This window comes from Pundamilia nyererei, unplaced genomic scaffold, assembly GCF_000239375.1.
Source record: "Pundamilia nyererei isolate P.nyererei 1_Seehausen unplaced genomic scaffold, PunNye1.0 scaffold00300, whole genome shotgun sequence".
NCBI classification, from domain to species: domain Eukaryota; kingdom Metazoa; phylum Chordata; class Actinopteri; order Cichliformes; family Cichlidae; genus Pundamilia; species Pundamilia nyererei.
In genome coordinates, this window is record NW_005187701.1 from 533,762 (window position 1) to 545,760 (window position 11,999).

The 11,999-nt window shown below is 38.8% G+C and overlaps 2 protein-coding genes across 3 annotated transcripts; one reads left to right on the forward strand and one right to left on the reverse strand.

Annotated features, from left to right (window-relative positions):
- LOC102206830 (fas apoptotic inhibitory molecule 1-like) lies at positions 1-5,605 on the forward strand. Its single transcript, XM_005751128.1, has 4 exons — positions 1-384; positions 525-753; positions 2,469-2,518; positions 2,939-5,605. Exons 1-4 carry the CDS (start codon positions 271-273, stop codon positions 3,086-3,088), a joined length of 543 nt encoding a protein of 180 aa, XP_005751185.1. The 5' UTR covers positions 1-270; the 3' UTR covers positions 3,089-5,605.
- A 34-nt stretch (positions 5,606-5,639) lies between these two features.
- parp9 (poly(ADP-ribose) polymerase family member 9) lies at positions 5,640-11,993 on the reverse strand. Of its 2 annotated transcripts, XM_005751129.1 has the most exons (9): positions 11,589-11,993; positions 11,006-11,042; positions 9,393-10,288; positions 8,973-9,188; positions 8,181-8,396; positions 7,904-7,964; positions 6,910-7,394; positions 6,613-6,772; positions 5,640-6,523 (listed from the first exon to the last, which is right to left on the reverse strand). In XM_005751129.1, exons 3-9 carry the CDS (start codon positions 10,281-10,283, stop codon positions 6,228-6,230), a joined length of 2,325 nt encoding a protein of 774 aa, XP_005751186.1. In that variant the 5' UTR covers positions 10,284-10,288; positions 11,006-11,042; positions 11,589-11,993; the 3' UTR covers positions 5,640-6,227. The 2 variants fall into 2 exon arrangements, with proteins under 2 accessions (XP_005751186.1, XP_005751188.1); XM_005751131.1 differs by lacking the exon at positions 11,006-11,042.
- Between the last annotated feature and the right edge of the window lie 6 nt (positions 11,994-11,999).

An 11,999-nucleotide genomic window follows, 5' to 3' on the forward strand; every position in this document is an offset into this window, starting at 1 on the left:
ATGCCACAAAGAGTAACATTGTAGCTGCGCTCTTTAGCCGTGTTTCTGTCACAGTTATAACTTGTTATTAATACTCTAACGTCGTAGCTGTAGTTGCTGTAATGAAGTAGCCGGGGGGGATTCGTGCCGGCGGGCTAAGAGCCGCAGAGATACGAGCATTGTTAGCTTTCATTTCTTTAATAGCAGCTGAGGTTAGCACAGGGTATTAGCTGCCCTTGGTTTCGATTCACGCTGTAGTTTGGTTCTCCAGCAGGTTCTGAAGGACTCACGATGTCTAATGATCTCGCTGGAGTGTGGGAGGTGGCGCTGAGTGATGGAGTTCACAGAATCGAGTTTGAACACGGGACCACCACCGGAAAGAGGGTCATCTACGTGGATGGAAAGGTGTGCAGTCATACTGTTAGCCGGGGAAACACTGGACGTGTTTTGCTGGACTAATCTTATTTATTAAGTTATTTGAGTTTATTTGAGTGTTTCTGAGGTCAGCCTCATCAGCTCCTGTGATTTTCTGATTTATGCTCCAGGAGGTCCTGAGACGGGACTGGATGTTCAAACTGGTGGGGAAGGAAACTTTCAGCGTGGGCAGTTCAGACACCAAAGCCACCATCAATATAGATGCAGTCAGTGGCTTTGCCTATGAGTACACCCTGGAGATCAACGGGAAGAGCCTGAAGAAGTACATGGAGAACAGGTCAAAGGTCACCAGCACCTGGTTGCTCAACTTAGACGGCATTGACTGCAGAGTGGTCCTGGGTGAGCTCCTCTCAGTGTTTGTATCATTCAGCTCTTGTCCTTTTACTTCTGTTACTGTGACAGCTTATAATTATGATTTTTTTATTCATACAGAAAAGCTCTATATTCAAGATTCTGCAAAAATTATGCAAAAAAACCCCTCCCAACAACCCAAAACATGATCTCATAGGAGAAAAGATGCAACTTATTTTATAGCTTTAATAGGTTATAAAATACAAATATATATCTAAGATACATAAAGCTTTAATTCATCTACATAGTCAGTCAGGATAGATATAGACCTGATATTTAGCACAGTGTGATTTATGCCTCTTCACAGCCACCCTCTAATATTATGCAGTAGCTGAGCCTAAGCTCCTTAACTACTCTAAGCTTGGACCATATACAGCCGTGTCTGTGATCTGGGCGAGTTAATCCTTCATATAATTCTGCTGCTTACAGTGGATCAAGTGGCAAACTGCCTTGAAAGCACATGTCGCAAATAGCCACTGTGCATTGTCTGCATTTGTAACAGAGATATCCCAGCTGGGAAAGAATGGAAATATTAAACTAAACTTTATATTAAAAACAATCTCTGTGGTTTGTCTTTCACTGTATGTAGTACATTTTGTACTATGCTTTATCCAGCATGTCTTGTTCAACTATTCACACACATTCATACAAGCACTTCTACACCTAAGTGCTTTCCATCTAACAGTCACACTCTGATGAGCACATTGAAAAACAACTTGGGGTTAAGTATCATGCCTAAGAATGCTTTGGCATGTAGACTGAGACAGACAGGAAAATGTAAATTAATCCAGAAACACTTTGTTCAAAGGATTCTGGCAAGAAACAGTAAATACAACTTTTATTAAAAGTCAGGTTATCATGTTAAATATTCATTACCCTGATGTTGATCAAGATAACTGTGGTTGTGATTTTTGCTGTAACTGAGCAGCCTGAATTTGGTTCTTGTTGAGAAACAGAAACAAACAAAGACTTGATTTATAGTAGCCAAACAGAGCTCAGCAACTCTTTGGAATAATATACAGCATGAACAGTATATTAGATTAGCACAAAGATAATATCTCTGTGAAATGAACGCTAATAGGCTGTAATTGTGTGTAATTACTCATTTACTCAGTATGTAGCAGCCAGTGTTCTGCCATTGGAGGCATTTTCCATTTTTCTTGTCTTTATAACTCAGTCTGTGCATAGACTCATGTGGTCCTGCAGGTCTGAAGTCTTTTCTCTTCCCTGCCTTCAGTGAAAGGAACTTTATTAGTTCTGTTTAGTGTTTCACTGCAGAGAGCAGATGAATGCAGATAAAGATTAAGGCAAACAAGGGCGTTGCTCAGATCAGACGTTGCATCGCCTTTCAGTCACAAAGTGAATGCTGTGGCTCTTTAACAAATGCCAGCTGTGGTTTTATAATGTCAAGCGGAGAATTCTGTGCTAGTGCAGACCATAAATCTGGCTCTTAGTTTGCAGAAACCACCTACAAGTGATTAAATACGCAGAATAGATATGAGTCAGACTAGGACTGGAAACCACAAGACAGTCAGATAAACTTTCTCATCCCAGCACCCAGCAACATTACACCTAAAGTTAAAGCTAGTCACTAACCTGCTCTCACTGGCTCAGCAGCTGTGTGTTGGCCAGTTTACTTACATTTTTTTTAATTGCTTATCTGGTAAATATTAATTTTAAAAAATCTGTCTTTTTACTTTCAGAGAAAGACACCATGGATGTTTGGTGTAACGGACAAAATATTGAGACTGCAGTAAGTAAAACACGAGTGACATAATACAGGTTGTTATTAGAGCAGCAGTTCCCTTAGTAACAGACCACTAGGGGTCTGTGACCCGGGGACCCTGCAAGAGAGATGGTATAAATCATAGATTCATTAAAGAGTGCTTATGTTAATGGGAGGCATTCACATTAAGGATTAGGCTGTGTGTACTTGTTTTGTGTATTAAAATTTGGTTAACTACAATTGTAAAACCATAAGTTGTTTACTGATGATTGTTTGTGTATTCCTGGTTGTTGTTTTATCTGCTCATTGCCTTTGAATATAAATTGATTGGATGCTTGTGTGGTGCGGTGCATTGTTTTCTTTTGGGATATCATATTGGATCATTATTTTCGTTTGGAACAGGACGCTTCCTTTCTTAGTTCACGCTTTTGCGATTTGCGCCTGCAGGGTGAGTTCGTGGACGACGGCACAGAGACGCACTTCACACTCGGAGACCACAACTGCTGCGTGAAAGCTGTGAGCAGCGGGAAGAGACGAGACGGGATCATTCACACGCTGCTCGTGGACGGCACGGAGATCGCTGAATGCACGGAGTGAGCGTGACTGCGGCTGGATGACAGCAGAGATCTGGTTTTGTATCTGTGACGCCGAGTGAGGGCGCGAGGTGATTTAAAGCTGATAAAGTCAGGGACCAACTGAGAGAAACAATGCATTGCTGCTGTAGTGTGCGGAGTATATTAGCCATATATATACTGGTGAAAGCTGTCCTGTAAATAGCATAGCTGAAGACAGAAGCTAAGTTTGAGCAGTTTTAGAAGACCGAGGGCAGCTACTAATGCCAGAAACAAGCATTTACTGTCTCCAAATGTTCACACTGGATATTTGATGTGTACACTGGTCTTTATAATCATATTAACACTATTAATCTCAGTAATATCATCAACACGGGAGTCCAGATGTGCCACATTATTCTCTCTCAGCCAGGGTTTTAACACGAGCAGCTGCTTTTGAAGAAGTACTGTATCACACAGCCAAATGTTACCAGTGAGCTGTCCCAGTAAACCCTCACCTCATTCTCTCTTACCTTTGTGCTAGCTTTCTTGTATTTTCAAATGTTGTGGAGTGGGAGGTTCAACAACAGGGTAACTTTATTCCTTGAATGTAGCAGTGGACTGGTTCCTGTTCTGGTGTTGGCCTGTTACATGCTTTGTGTTTCCATTGGTTAATTCTGTTGATATGAAGTGATTAGCTTCCAACGGCCTGCTGTTGATGTGTCAGAATATTTACAGGGTGCGTTGTTCTCAGTTTCCACTTAGGCATAAATCATTTACACAGCTGCAATCACTCACTGATGTCCAAACATACTTTAAAGACGTTCGGTTCTCTTTAGAAAGATCTGAGACTGTGTTGTGCTGTCAATTCATGCGGTAGAATCATAGAGTGTATGATGGACAAAGCCACTGTGATGTCACCCACATTTGTCAAAGCCACATTTTTGGACCCTTCAGCTGTCCACTGTGACCCTCTTAGGGTTTTTAAACCAGGTGTCACAGAAGCGGGGTCGATCGGTCATTGCCCCCGTTATCGTCTTTCTGAACATCATGTATTAGATATGATGTAAATGTAGTGATTGATACCATTGATTAATTAATGAAGTGTTTACTGAGGTCACAGCTCAAATGACAGACGGCTCCTTTTCCACTGAAATCTGTTGAGTTTTTTTCCTGCTAACTACAAGTACAGAAGTCGCCCCCTGCTGGCTATTAGAAAGAATGCAGGTTAAGGCATTGGCTTCATTTTACCAGTATGGAAGCTATGTCCATCTTATACATGCAGTCTATGGATAATACAGAATTTGAGCTAAAAATATTTTAATAAAATCATGGTTATTAAATATTAAGGATTTCTCCAGTGTATGTGAAGCAAATGTTTGGTAAGAGACGTTCACTAAGGCTGTACTCACACTAAGAAAGCTGTGCCATGCCCGAGTATGTTTGTTTCCCATTTTCCAGTTTGTTTGACCAGACTGCTGCATGCTCCACCCCGGCAGGGTTACATGAACTGCTCCAGTCCAGGTTCAGTTGGACTCAACATGTGCATGTTATGTGACCACTAATCGTGCACAAGTACTTACATGTAACTCCGGCAGTTGTTCAATGACAGCTGCCTGTGTGAAAATCACTGTGTTCAGCACTTCACAAATCTATAAGGCATATGAGAGGATGAAGTGTCAGCACTTTAAAATGAAACTGGATGCATAAAATCATGAACGTCACTGTAGACACACACTGATGCACACTCTGAGCCCACACTGTTAAGGGTGAGTGCAGGCGATCAGTGGAGTGGTGACGAGGCGACAGCCATGATGTGTGCGAGTACATCCTCACTGTTAGAAATTGGAACCCAGATTTACTCAAACACTGAGCCAATCCAAACTGGGTTTAGGCATTAAAGAAAGTACTGTTGGTATTTAGAAAGAGAGCGCAGTGACAACATGGCATGTAGGAGATTTTGAACTGAGATTTTTGACCCTGCTGCATATATTTCTATGAGTTCCTTTTTCTAGGTGCAAAATATACAGAGAACTCTTAAAGCTCACAAATTGATTTACTAATGTTTGCAACACAATTTATTGCTAATCCTGATAATATTTAATCCAGAATAAAACATGAAATGTTTCCAATTGTTATTTTTGTGCTTGATATTAAAATGAGCTGACTGTGTGTGTGTGTGTTGGAAACATAATACGTTTTGTAAATCATTGGTAAAGTTAACCACACCTTTGAGCTCACATGCCGTTTTGCCCCATGTAGTAAATCTGGCCAACTTAGCAAACTTCATCTGATGATGTCTGTGAAACTGAACTGAAATGCAGCTGAAAGCTTCGTGAAACGGACACACTATTTGTTTTTCCTGTCAAACTGTTTCAAGGGTGAAAGGTGAAAATGTTTCATGCTCAGTAGACTGTGACATTGTATAGTTATGATTACCTTCTCACTCTGTTTTTCATGTGTCGTGTATACAGGAATAATGTTTATACATGTATTTCATTTTGTAAGTTGTTTAAATTGTGTTTTATTTTATTAAATTTGTGTAGTTGATCAGGTTTTGTTGTTGAGCTTTAAGTAAAAAAAAAATCTGGACACACTTGAAGCTTTGCTGTGTTTAATAGTTGTTTTTCCATATTTCAGTAAATGTTGTTACAACAAAAATATAAAAACAAAACATAAAATAAGTCCAGATTCCTCAAACAAACAATAAATTTACATTTTATTTTGACATCAACACAGGAAAACTGTAACTACTCATGTCCATTATGACTCATTCTCCCATTCATCATGGAGTTCACCACCACCACCATTATTTTATGGACAAGCAAAGCTAGAATAAAGTCTTTTCATATTTATTGTGGTATTTGCTGTTATAATCATGTCTAAATTTATGAAGTCACAAGATGCCACTAAACAAATGAACCCTTTCAATGTAAAAACTACAGTGTTGTTGATATAAAACGCACATTATTAAGCTCAATCTTGATTTATTAACATATGATTGGTTCTACTCCTTGCAGCAGTGCTATGATAAAATAGATTTCGATAACTTGCTGCTGCCATTACTCAGCAATACATTATGAGAAAAATAAGCCCAGTCATTCCTTCATATTTTGCTACTAATATCCATTATATCGAGTCTATAACTGATACAAACATTTCTTTTTTTCTAACAGTAAATATGCTCATTTTGGATATCCTTGAGCTTGTTTTTTCTCACAGGTGATGATGTACCGGGGAAGGGCTTGATAACTGCTAAATATGACAGAGATGTCAGACACTCCACTCACACTGTCATACCTAACTTGTGGATCTGTCCCTTTAGCAGGTGGCAGAATGAGACCTCGCTGACCCTCTGTGGAGTCCCCTCTCAGCACGTCAGCCTCCACAAAGTACAAATACTTATTCTTTTCCTCCTTCCAAACATCCATGGCCTCCTTCACTGTCCCAGCAAAGTAGATGCCTTCTCCATATTTTGGGTCTAGATCCAGACAGGGATAAATATCTTTTGTTACTAGGTGTGTTTTTATGATATTATCTGTAGCTTTGATATATAAAATGTTAGCATACCTTCAGGTGGTGCACACTCTGCATGGAAACCAATCTGGCTAACCATCTCACAGAACTGTGCAGGTATGCGCTGAAACATTTTCTCAGAGGAGGAGCATCCCAGCTGGTTTTTCTTGAGGTCAAACAGCTTCTTCAAGTTTAAGTTCTCCACTTTGTCCACCTAAAAATAAAACATTTCATTTTGAAATAAGGCACAAGGCTTATTTATATAGAGGAAGAAACTAATAAGCAACCAAATCCCTAAGCTTAATAGTAACCCACGAAAAGTTGAGGAACATTTTATGAAACATAATTTACCTTTAATATCCACAGACCAAGATTTCTAAAATCAGATATTCTTTCTTTGAACTCCCAGCTTGAGTTGTCCACTGTTTTTGTCTTTCTTTCTCTTTCACGAGGCACTTCAGCTAACAACTTGCACATTTCATCCTTTTCCTCTCTGGCAAACTCCTCCTGGACAGTGGAGAGCATGGCCTCCACCTGCAACGCAGCTCCCACAACATCCTCAGCCGAATCCCCATCTACTGTTAGGCAGGCGTGACCCTTGGACAAAAACTCCTCAAACTTAACACCCTTTCTGGTTAGACGAGAGAGCTGCAGGTATTCCTTCTCACTGAGGTGCTGGATGAAGTTGTTGTAGATAACCACAGAGCGAGAGGGCCTGAAGAGAAGATGATCAAGCCATTTTTCAGCCTCATGTAGTGATTCTTTATAAGGACTTCTCAAACTGATCTGTGGAGTTGGAGCTTTGTTGAATCTAAAGTCTTCTTTGTTATCAAATCCTGGTGGAGAACACAAAAGAGAAAAATCACTGCTACTATTATTTTAATTATATTTGAATGGGATTAATAAAATTATAACCATCCCTCCATGCATTTACTTTTCTACATTAGTTTTGCTGGATTTTACAGAAAACACCATAACAACAATCAGTGATGAACAACCAAGCTTTCTTATTTCTTTCATGTTTTTATGCTTATATCTTCTTGACACCTTTCTTACAGGGTGAATGTATTTATTAGTAAAACAGCATTAAATATCTTTAAAAGACAAAATGTACACTGTTGAAACAAAATACTTTTTAAAATTAGTTTTAACTTTTTAACTTGCTATGGTTTTACAGGTAGTTAATTAACTGAATATAGGGACTTTGATCAAAACAAACCAGAACTTAGATCAGTAATAAAAATGCTCATTACAAAGGTAGTGAAAATAATCTAAAAAGAAAACAAAAATGCTGATGTATTGTTTTTTAATGTTCTAATGGAGCAGCACTGCTTCACTGTTTTACCTTGTCTGGAGCTGGAGTTGGAGATTTTGTGCTGGAGAGATTTCATTTGTCCCTCAAAAGCCTTTAAAGAAAAAGTAATTAAAAATATATTATTTAAAAAAAAATTAACAAAACAATAATGACATGAGTTGCACTTGCAACACTGCCAAACAAACCTAGTCAACAGTTTCCAGGAGGTGCAACAGTGCTTCCCACCACAACAAATTACCGATATGTATCTATTACAGTGATAGTTACGTAAAATTCTAAAATCTTGACAGAATATGCAAAATACAACCTGAAATGTGTCACGGTCAGAAGGAAATATGACAAAGTAAACATCCATCTTTGTTTGAGCTGTTTGGGCAAAGTCAGCCACTGCCTCTAACATTATGTATGCAGCTTCTTGTTTAGGAAACCCGAGGTGTCCAGTTCCGATGGCAGGAAAGGAGATTGAGTTGTGGCCATTTGCAACTGCCATCCATAAACATTCCCGTACTGAATCAGAAAGGGACTGCAATGAAATAATAAGAGAATAGAGAAAGAAAATCCAAGCTCTTATTATAGTCCAAAAAAAGCATCTTTTTTAATTTTTATCATGATTTTTCAGAAAAATATATTATGATCTTTTGGTTCGAAAGTGTTTCCAAGGATTAAACTGTATTTTAAAATAATTGTGATATTATATTGTATGCTTTTTCTTTAGAGTTACAAATATAAACCAAATGAAAGTCCTTACAGTTTGGAATGTATCACACAATGACTATATTACACTATATGGACAGAAGTATTATGCCAAAACTTTTAATCTGAATTTAGATGTTCAATTCAGTTCTATTACCACAGGTCTACAAAATCAAGCACCTAGCTATTTAGTTTGCTTTTACAAACATTTGTGGAAAAAATGGGTTATTCTAAAGAGCTCAGTTAAACATAATTCTGTCATAGCATGCCACCATTGCCACAACTCAGTTTATGAAATTATCTTCCTGTGTGTAACGTGTAGTTCCAGTACTTTTGCCCATATAGTCTATATATCAGCATTTGACTTTTATGAAAATGATACACAAGATTTCATGTTATAATCTACCTTGTGTGCTGCTGTTTGTTGATTATGGAAACTGCAGAAAGTGTGAAACACCTCCTTACACCGTAGTTTGTACGCTCCTGTAATGACAACTCGTTGCCCAGGAGCCTTTAGTATTTCATCCTGCATTCTGTCGCCTGCTTTGCTCAGCAAAGCCTTTGAGATCTGACCCATTTTCAGGTTTCTGTCAGATGATGCTGTGTTTACAATGACATCTGTCTGAGAGGATGCAAGAACAATTATTATATGAAAAAAAAATTAGAACAAGAAAATACACAATGTAAAAGCAGTGGCCATAAAAATACACTACTGTAACTTAATGTGCACACAAAAGTAAACAAAAACAAGCAAAAACAAATGTGAAGAACAAGCTAACTTGCTGTTTAATAAAAATAGCAATTGAGAAACAGTACAAGACTTTACCTTCTCATCCTCAATTTTATCACTCTTCAGGGTTATAAGAACGTTCCCAATCTGGATGCTTGCTGTTTTGGCAGCACTCCTGGTGTTCCTTTCTGCTGCTTGGCTGTATGACAAACTTGGGTTAGATTGGTTGGGACTTAGGATGTAACGGCAGGCTATGTGCATTTCTGTTACTGTTGGCTCATCGTTGTTTACAAAGAAGATCTTAGTAGGAAATTGTCGATGGGGAAATCTTTCATAGTAGTCTTTCACAGTTGACACTATAGTTTTTGCACAGTCTGACAAGGGGTAGTTGAACAATCCAGAGCTTATAGCAGGAATGGCAACACTGTCCAGATTATATTCTGTAGCTTTCTGAAGAATACTCGTGATGGTTATTTTCAACAATGGTTCAGCACGAGAAACTTCAGAATAGAGGGGGTTATATGAGAGCTGTGGACCAACAGCATGAATTATCTTCCTGCATGGCAGCAACCCAGCATTAGTGACAATTGCTTCTCCTGTTGGTAAGGAACCGTATTTGAATTTGTAATTGTCACTCTCCATTTGGATTTGAGTACCACCAGCTTCACATAGGGCTTGAGCAAGGCCACCACCATGATGAAGACTGGAGTTGGCAGCATTGACAACAGCCTCTACTGGGAAATTGGTGAGATCAGCCTTCCACACGGACACCTCAACACCTGCACGCAACTTGACAGAAAACCTCTTCTCTGGGGCAACAGTCTGCCTCTTCTGCTGTCCAAAGCTCGCATCGCTCTCAAAATCCACACCTTTGAAGGTGGCCACACATCCAAATTTGCTGTAGAGGATATCACTCAGAGCACGTCCACTTTGTTTTACAATGTTGAGTGAAGATTCACGAAGAGCAATATCTGATTTATAATCCATGGTTCCTGAACAGAATAAGACTGTCAGTGAATCAAAGAATGACAGAAGCATCACACCTAAAACAGAGTTTGTTGCTGTTTTCTGTTTGCCTTTTTAGTAAGTAATAAATCATGAAAGCATTTTAGCTAATATGTAATTAGCTAAGATATATATTTGAGCAGACTCTCTAAAAAACATGTACAAGTAAAACACAATCAATAACTGATTTTTCTTTGCTGTGTTATCTCGTAAACCAGGTATTAAATTTGTTTATGAAAGGTGCTATATACTTAAAGTTTGTTTATTTAATTATTATATTTAGAAAATTTCTGATCTATTTCATGTTATATTAGAATATTCAAATTTGCTTTTAAAAAGGCAATTCTAAGTGACACCCACTGTTGAGTGGCAGTGTTTACATAAAGGATGTCATTCAATATCAAACTAGAGCATTATAGAGTTTATTAGCAAATCAAAGTATTGTTAATTATTGCTGATTTTATAGAGATTACAACAATGCAGTCAAACGATCTGTTCACTGTCTGCGGCCTGTGGTAACTTTAATTTGCACTGAAAATGCAACAACTAGGATCCCACCCACTGTAGGTTTTGTGGATAATAATAATGATAATATGAATATTAAATAATGTATTCTATATTTTTGTGGTGTTATCAAGTCTAAAATAGCCTGTTTGGCATTGGAGAATACGTTTATGCGGCTCACGTGGTTGCAGGTGACCTACCCAGTAAAATTCCGTGTGAATTTCTGTCCTATCGTCACTGCAGCAGAGGGAGACAGAGACAAACAACGGACACTTTTAGGCCACTCAGAAATAATTTACCTGCTCCACAAACAACAACGTCGGGACAATTTTCCGTGTGCTTGAACACCGCTTGACTCCGTACTAAAGAACTTTATATATTTTCATAACATGTTACATTTGTACAATTTACGTAGAGAAAACAAAACTAAGTCAGCATTGTATAAGGTTTTGTTTTGTTGGGGTCTCTTGCAGTTCACTCACTACTTGTGCACTGCGTCGCAGAGAGATAAAAATCATAGCTTGCTGATCTAACGTTATTCAGAACTTTCTTTTACCGGGTAGACCAGTATAAATGAAGAAACTGTCAAACATTTGACGTTTCTGCGTCCTTTTTATACATTGAAAAGCGAGCAACATAACACGCAACCAGTCAACGAAAGTTGCTTTTGCTGGTGACTGGAAACCTAATCCATGAACAACACACACTAGACTACCTTAGATAAAACATAGGTTTTAGTTTAAACGAATAGAGAGGTTTATTGCGCAGAAGCCAGATACTCACCGTCGCACACTTTCAGCTGGAAAGTACCGAGTTGAAGGAGAAAGCGAAAGAACGAAAAGAGGGCGCGGACGTCTCCAAACTGCCTCCGTGGACTGCAGCCAAGTGTAAAAAGGTGTTTTTCAGCCCTTTCTCTGTAGCTGCACCCCGGTCTGAGCCAACCCTTTAAGGCCAAACGCCACAACACGCCAATAAAAACTGCGTTTCGTTTCACAGGAAACAAAAGTGAAACTAGTTCAGAGCAGACAGCAGCCGGCCTGTGAAGATGGCCGGCGTACACTCCTATCCTCTGCTCGTTGAACTCGAAGAAACCAAAATACCCAGATTAAAAATCAAGTTAGTGAAATACTTTCAAAGTAAGAAATCTAACGGTGGTGGCGAGTGTGAGGTGGAGTATGAAAATGGCAGCAGGAC

Coding starts and splice junctions, on each gene's coding strand:
- parp9 (XM_005751131.1), bottom strand. CDS start 10,283: ATGGATTATAAATCAGATATTGCTCTTCGTGAATCTTCACTCAACATT. Junction 8,397..8,972: donor AACAAACAGCAGCACACAAG/GTAGATTATAAC, acceptor ATTTCATTGCAG/TCCCTTTCTGATTCAGTACG. Junction 6,773..6,909: donor TTGGTCTGTGGATATTAAAG/GTAAATTATGTT, acceptor TTTTATTTTTAG/GTGGACAAAGTGGAGAACTT.
- LOC102206830 (XM_005751128.1), top strand. CDS start 271: ATGTCTAATGATCTCGCTGGAGTGTGGGAGGTGGCGCTGAGTGATGGA. Junction 754..2,468: donor TGACTGCAGAGTGGTCCTGG/GTGAGCTCCTCT, acceptor TTTTACTTTCAG/AGAAAGACACCATGGATGTT. Junction 2,519..2,938: donor GACAAAATATTGAGACTGCA/GTAAGTAAAACA, acceptor TTGCGCCTGCAG/GGTGAGTTCGTGGACGACGG.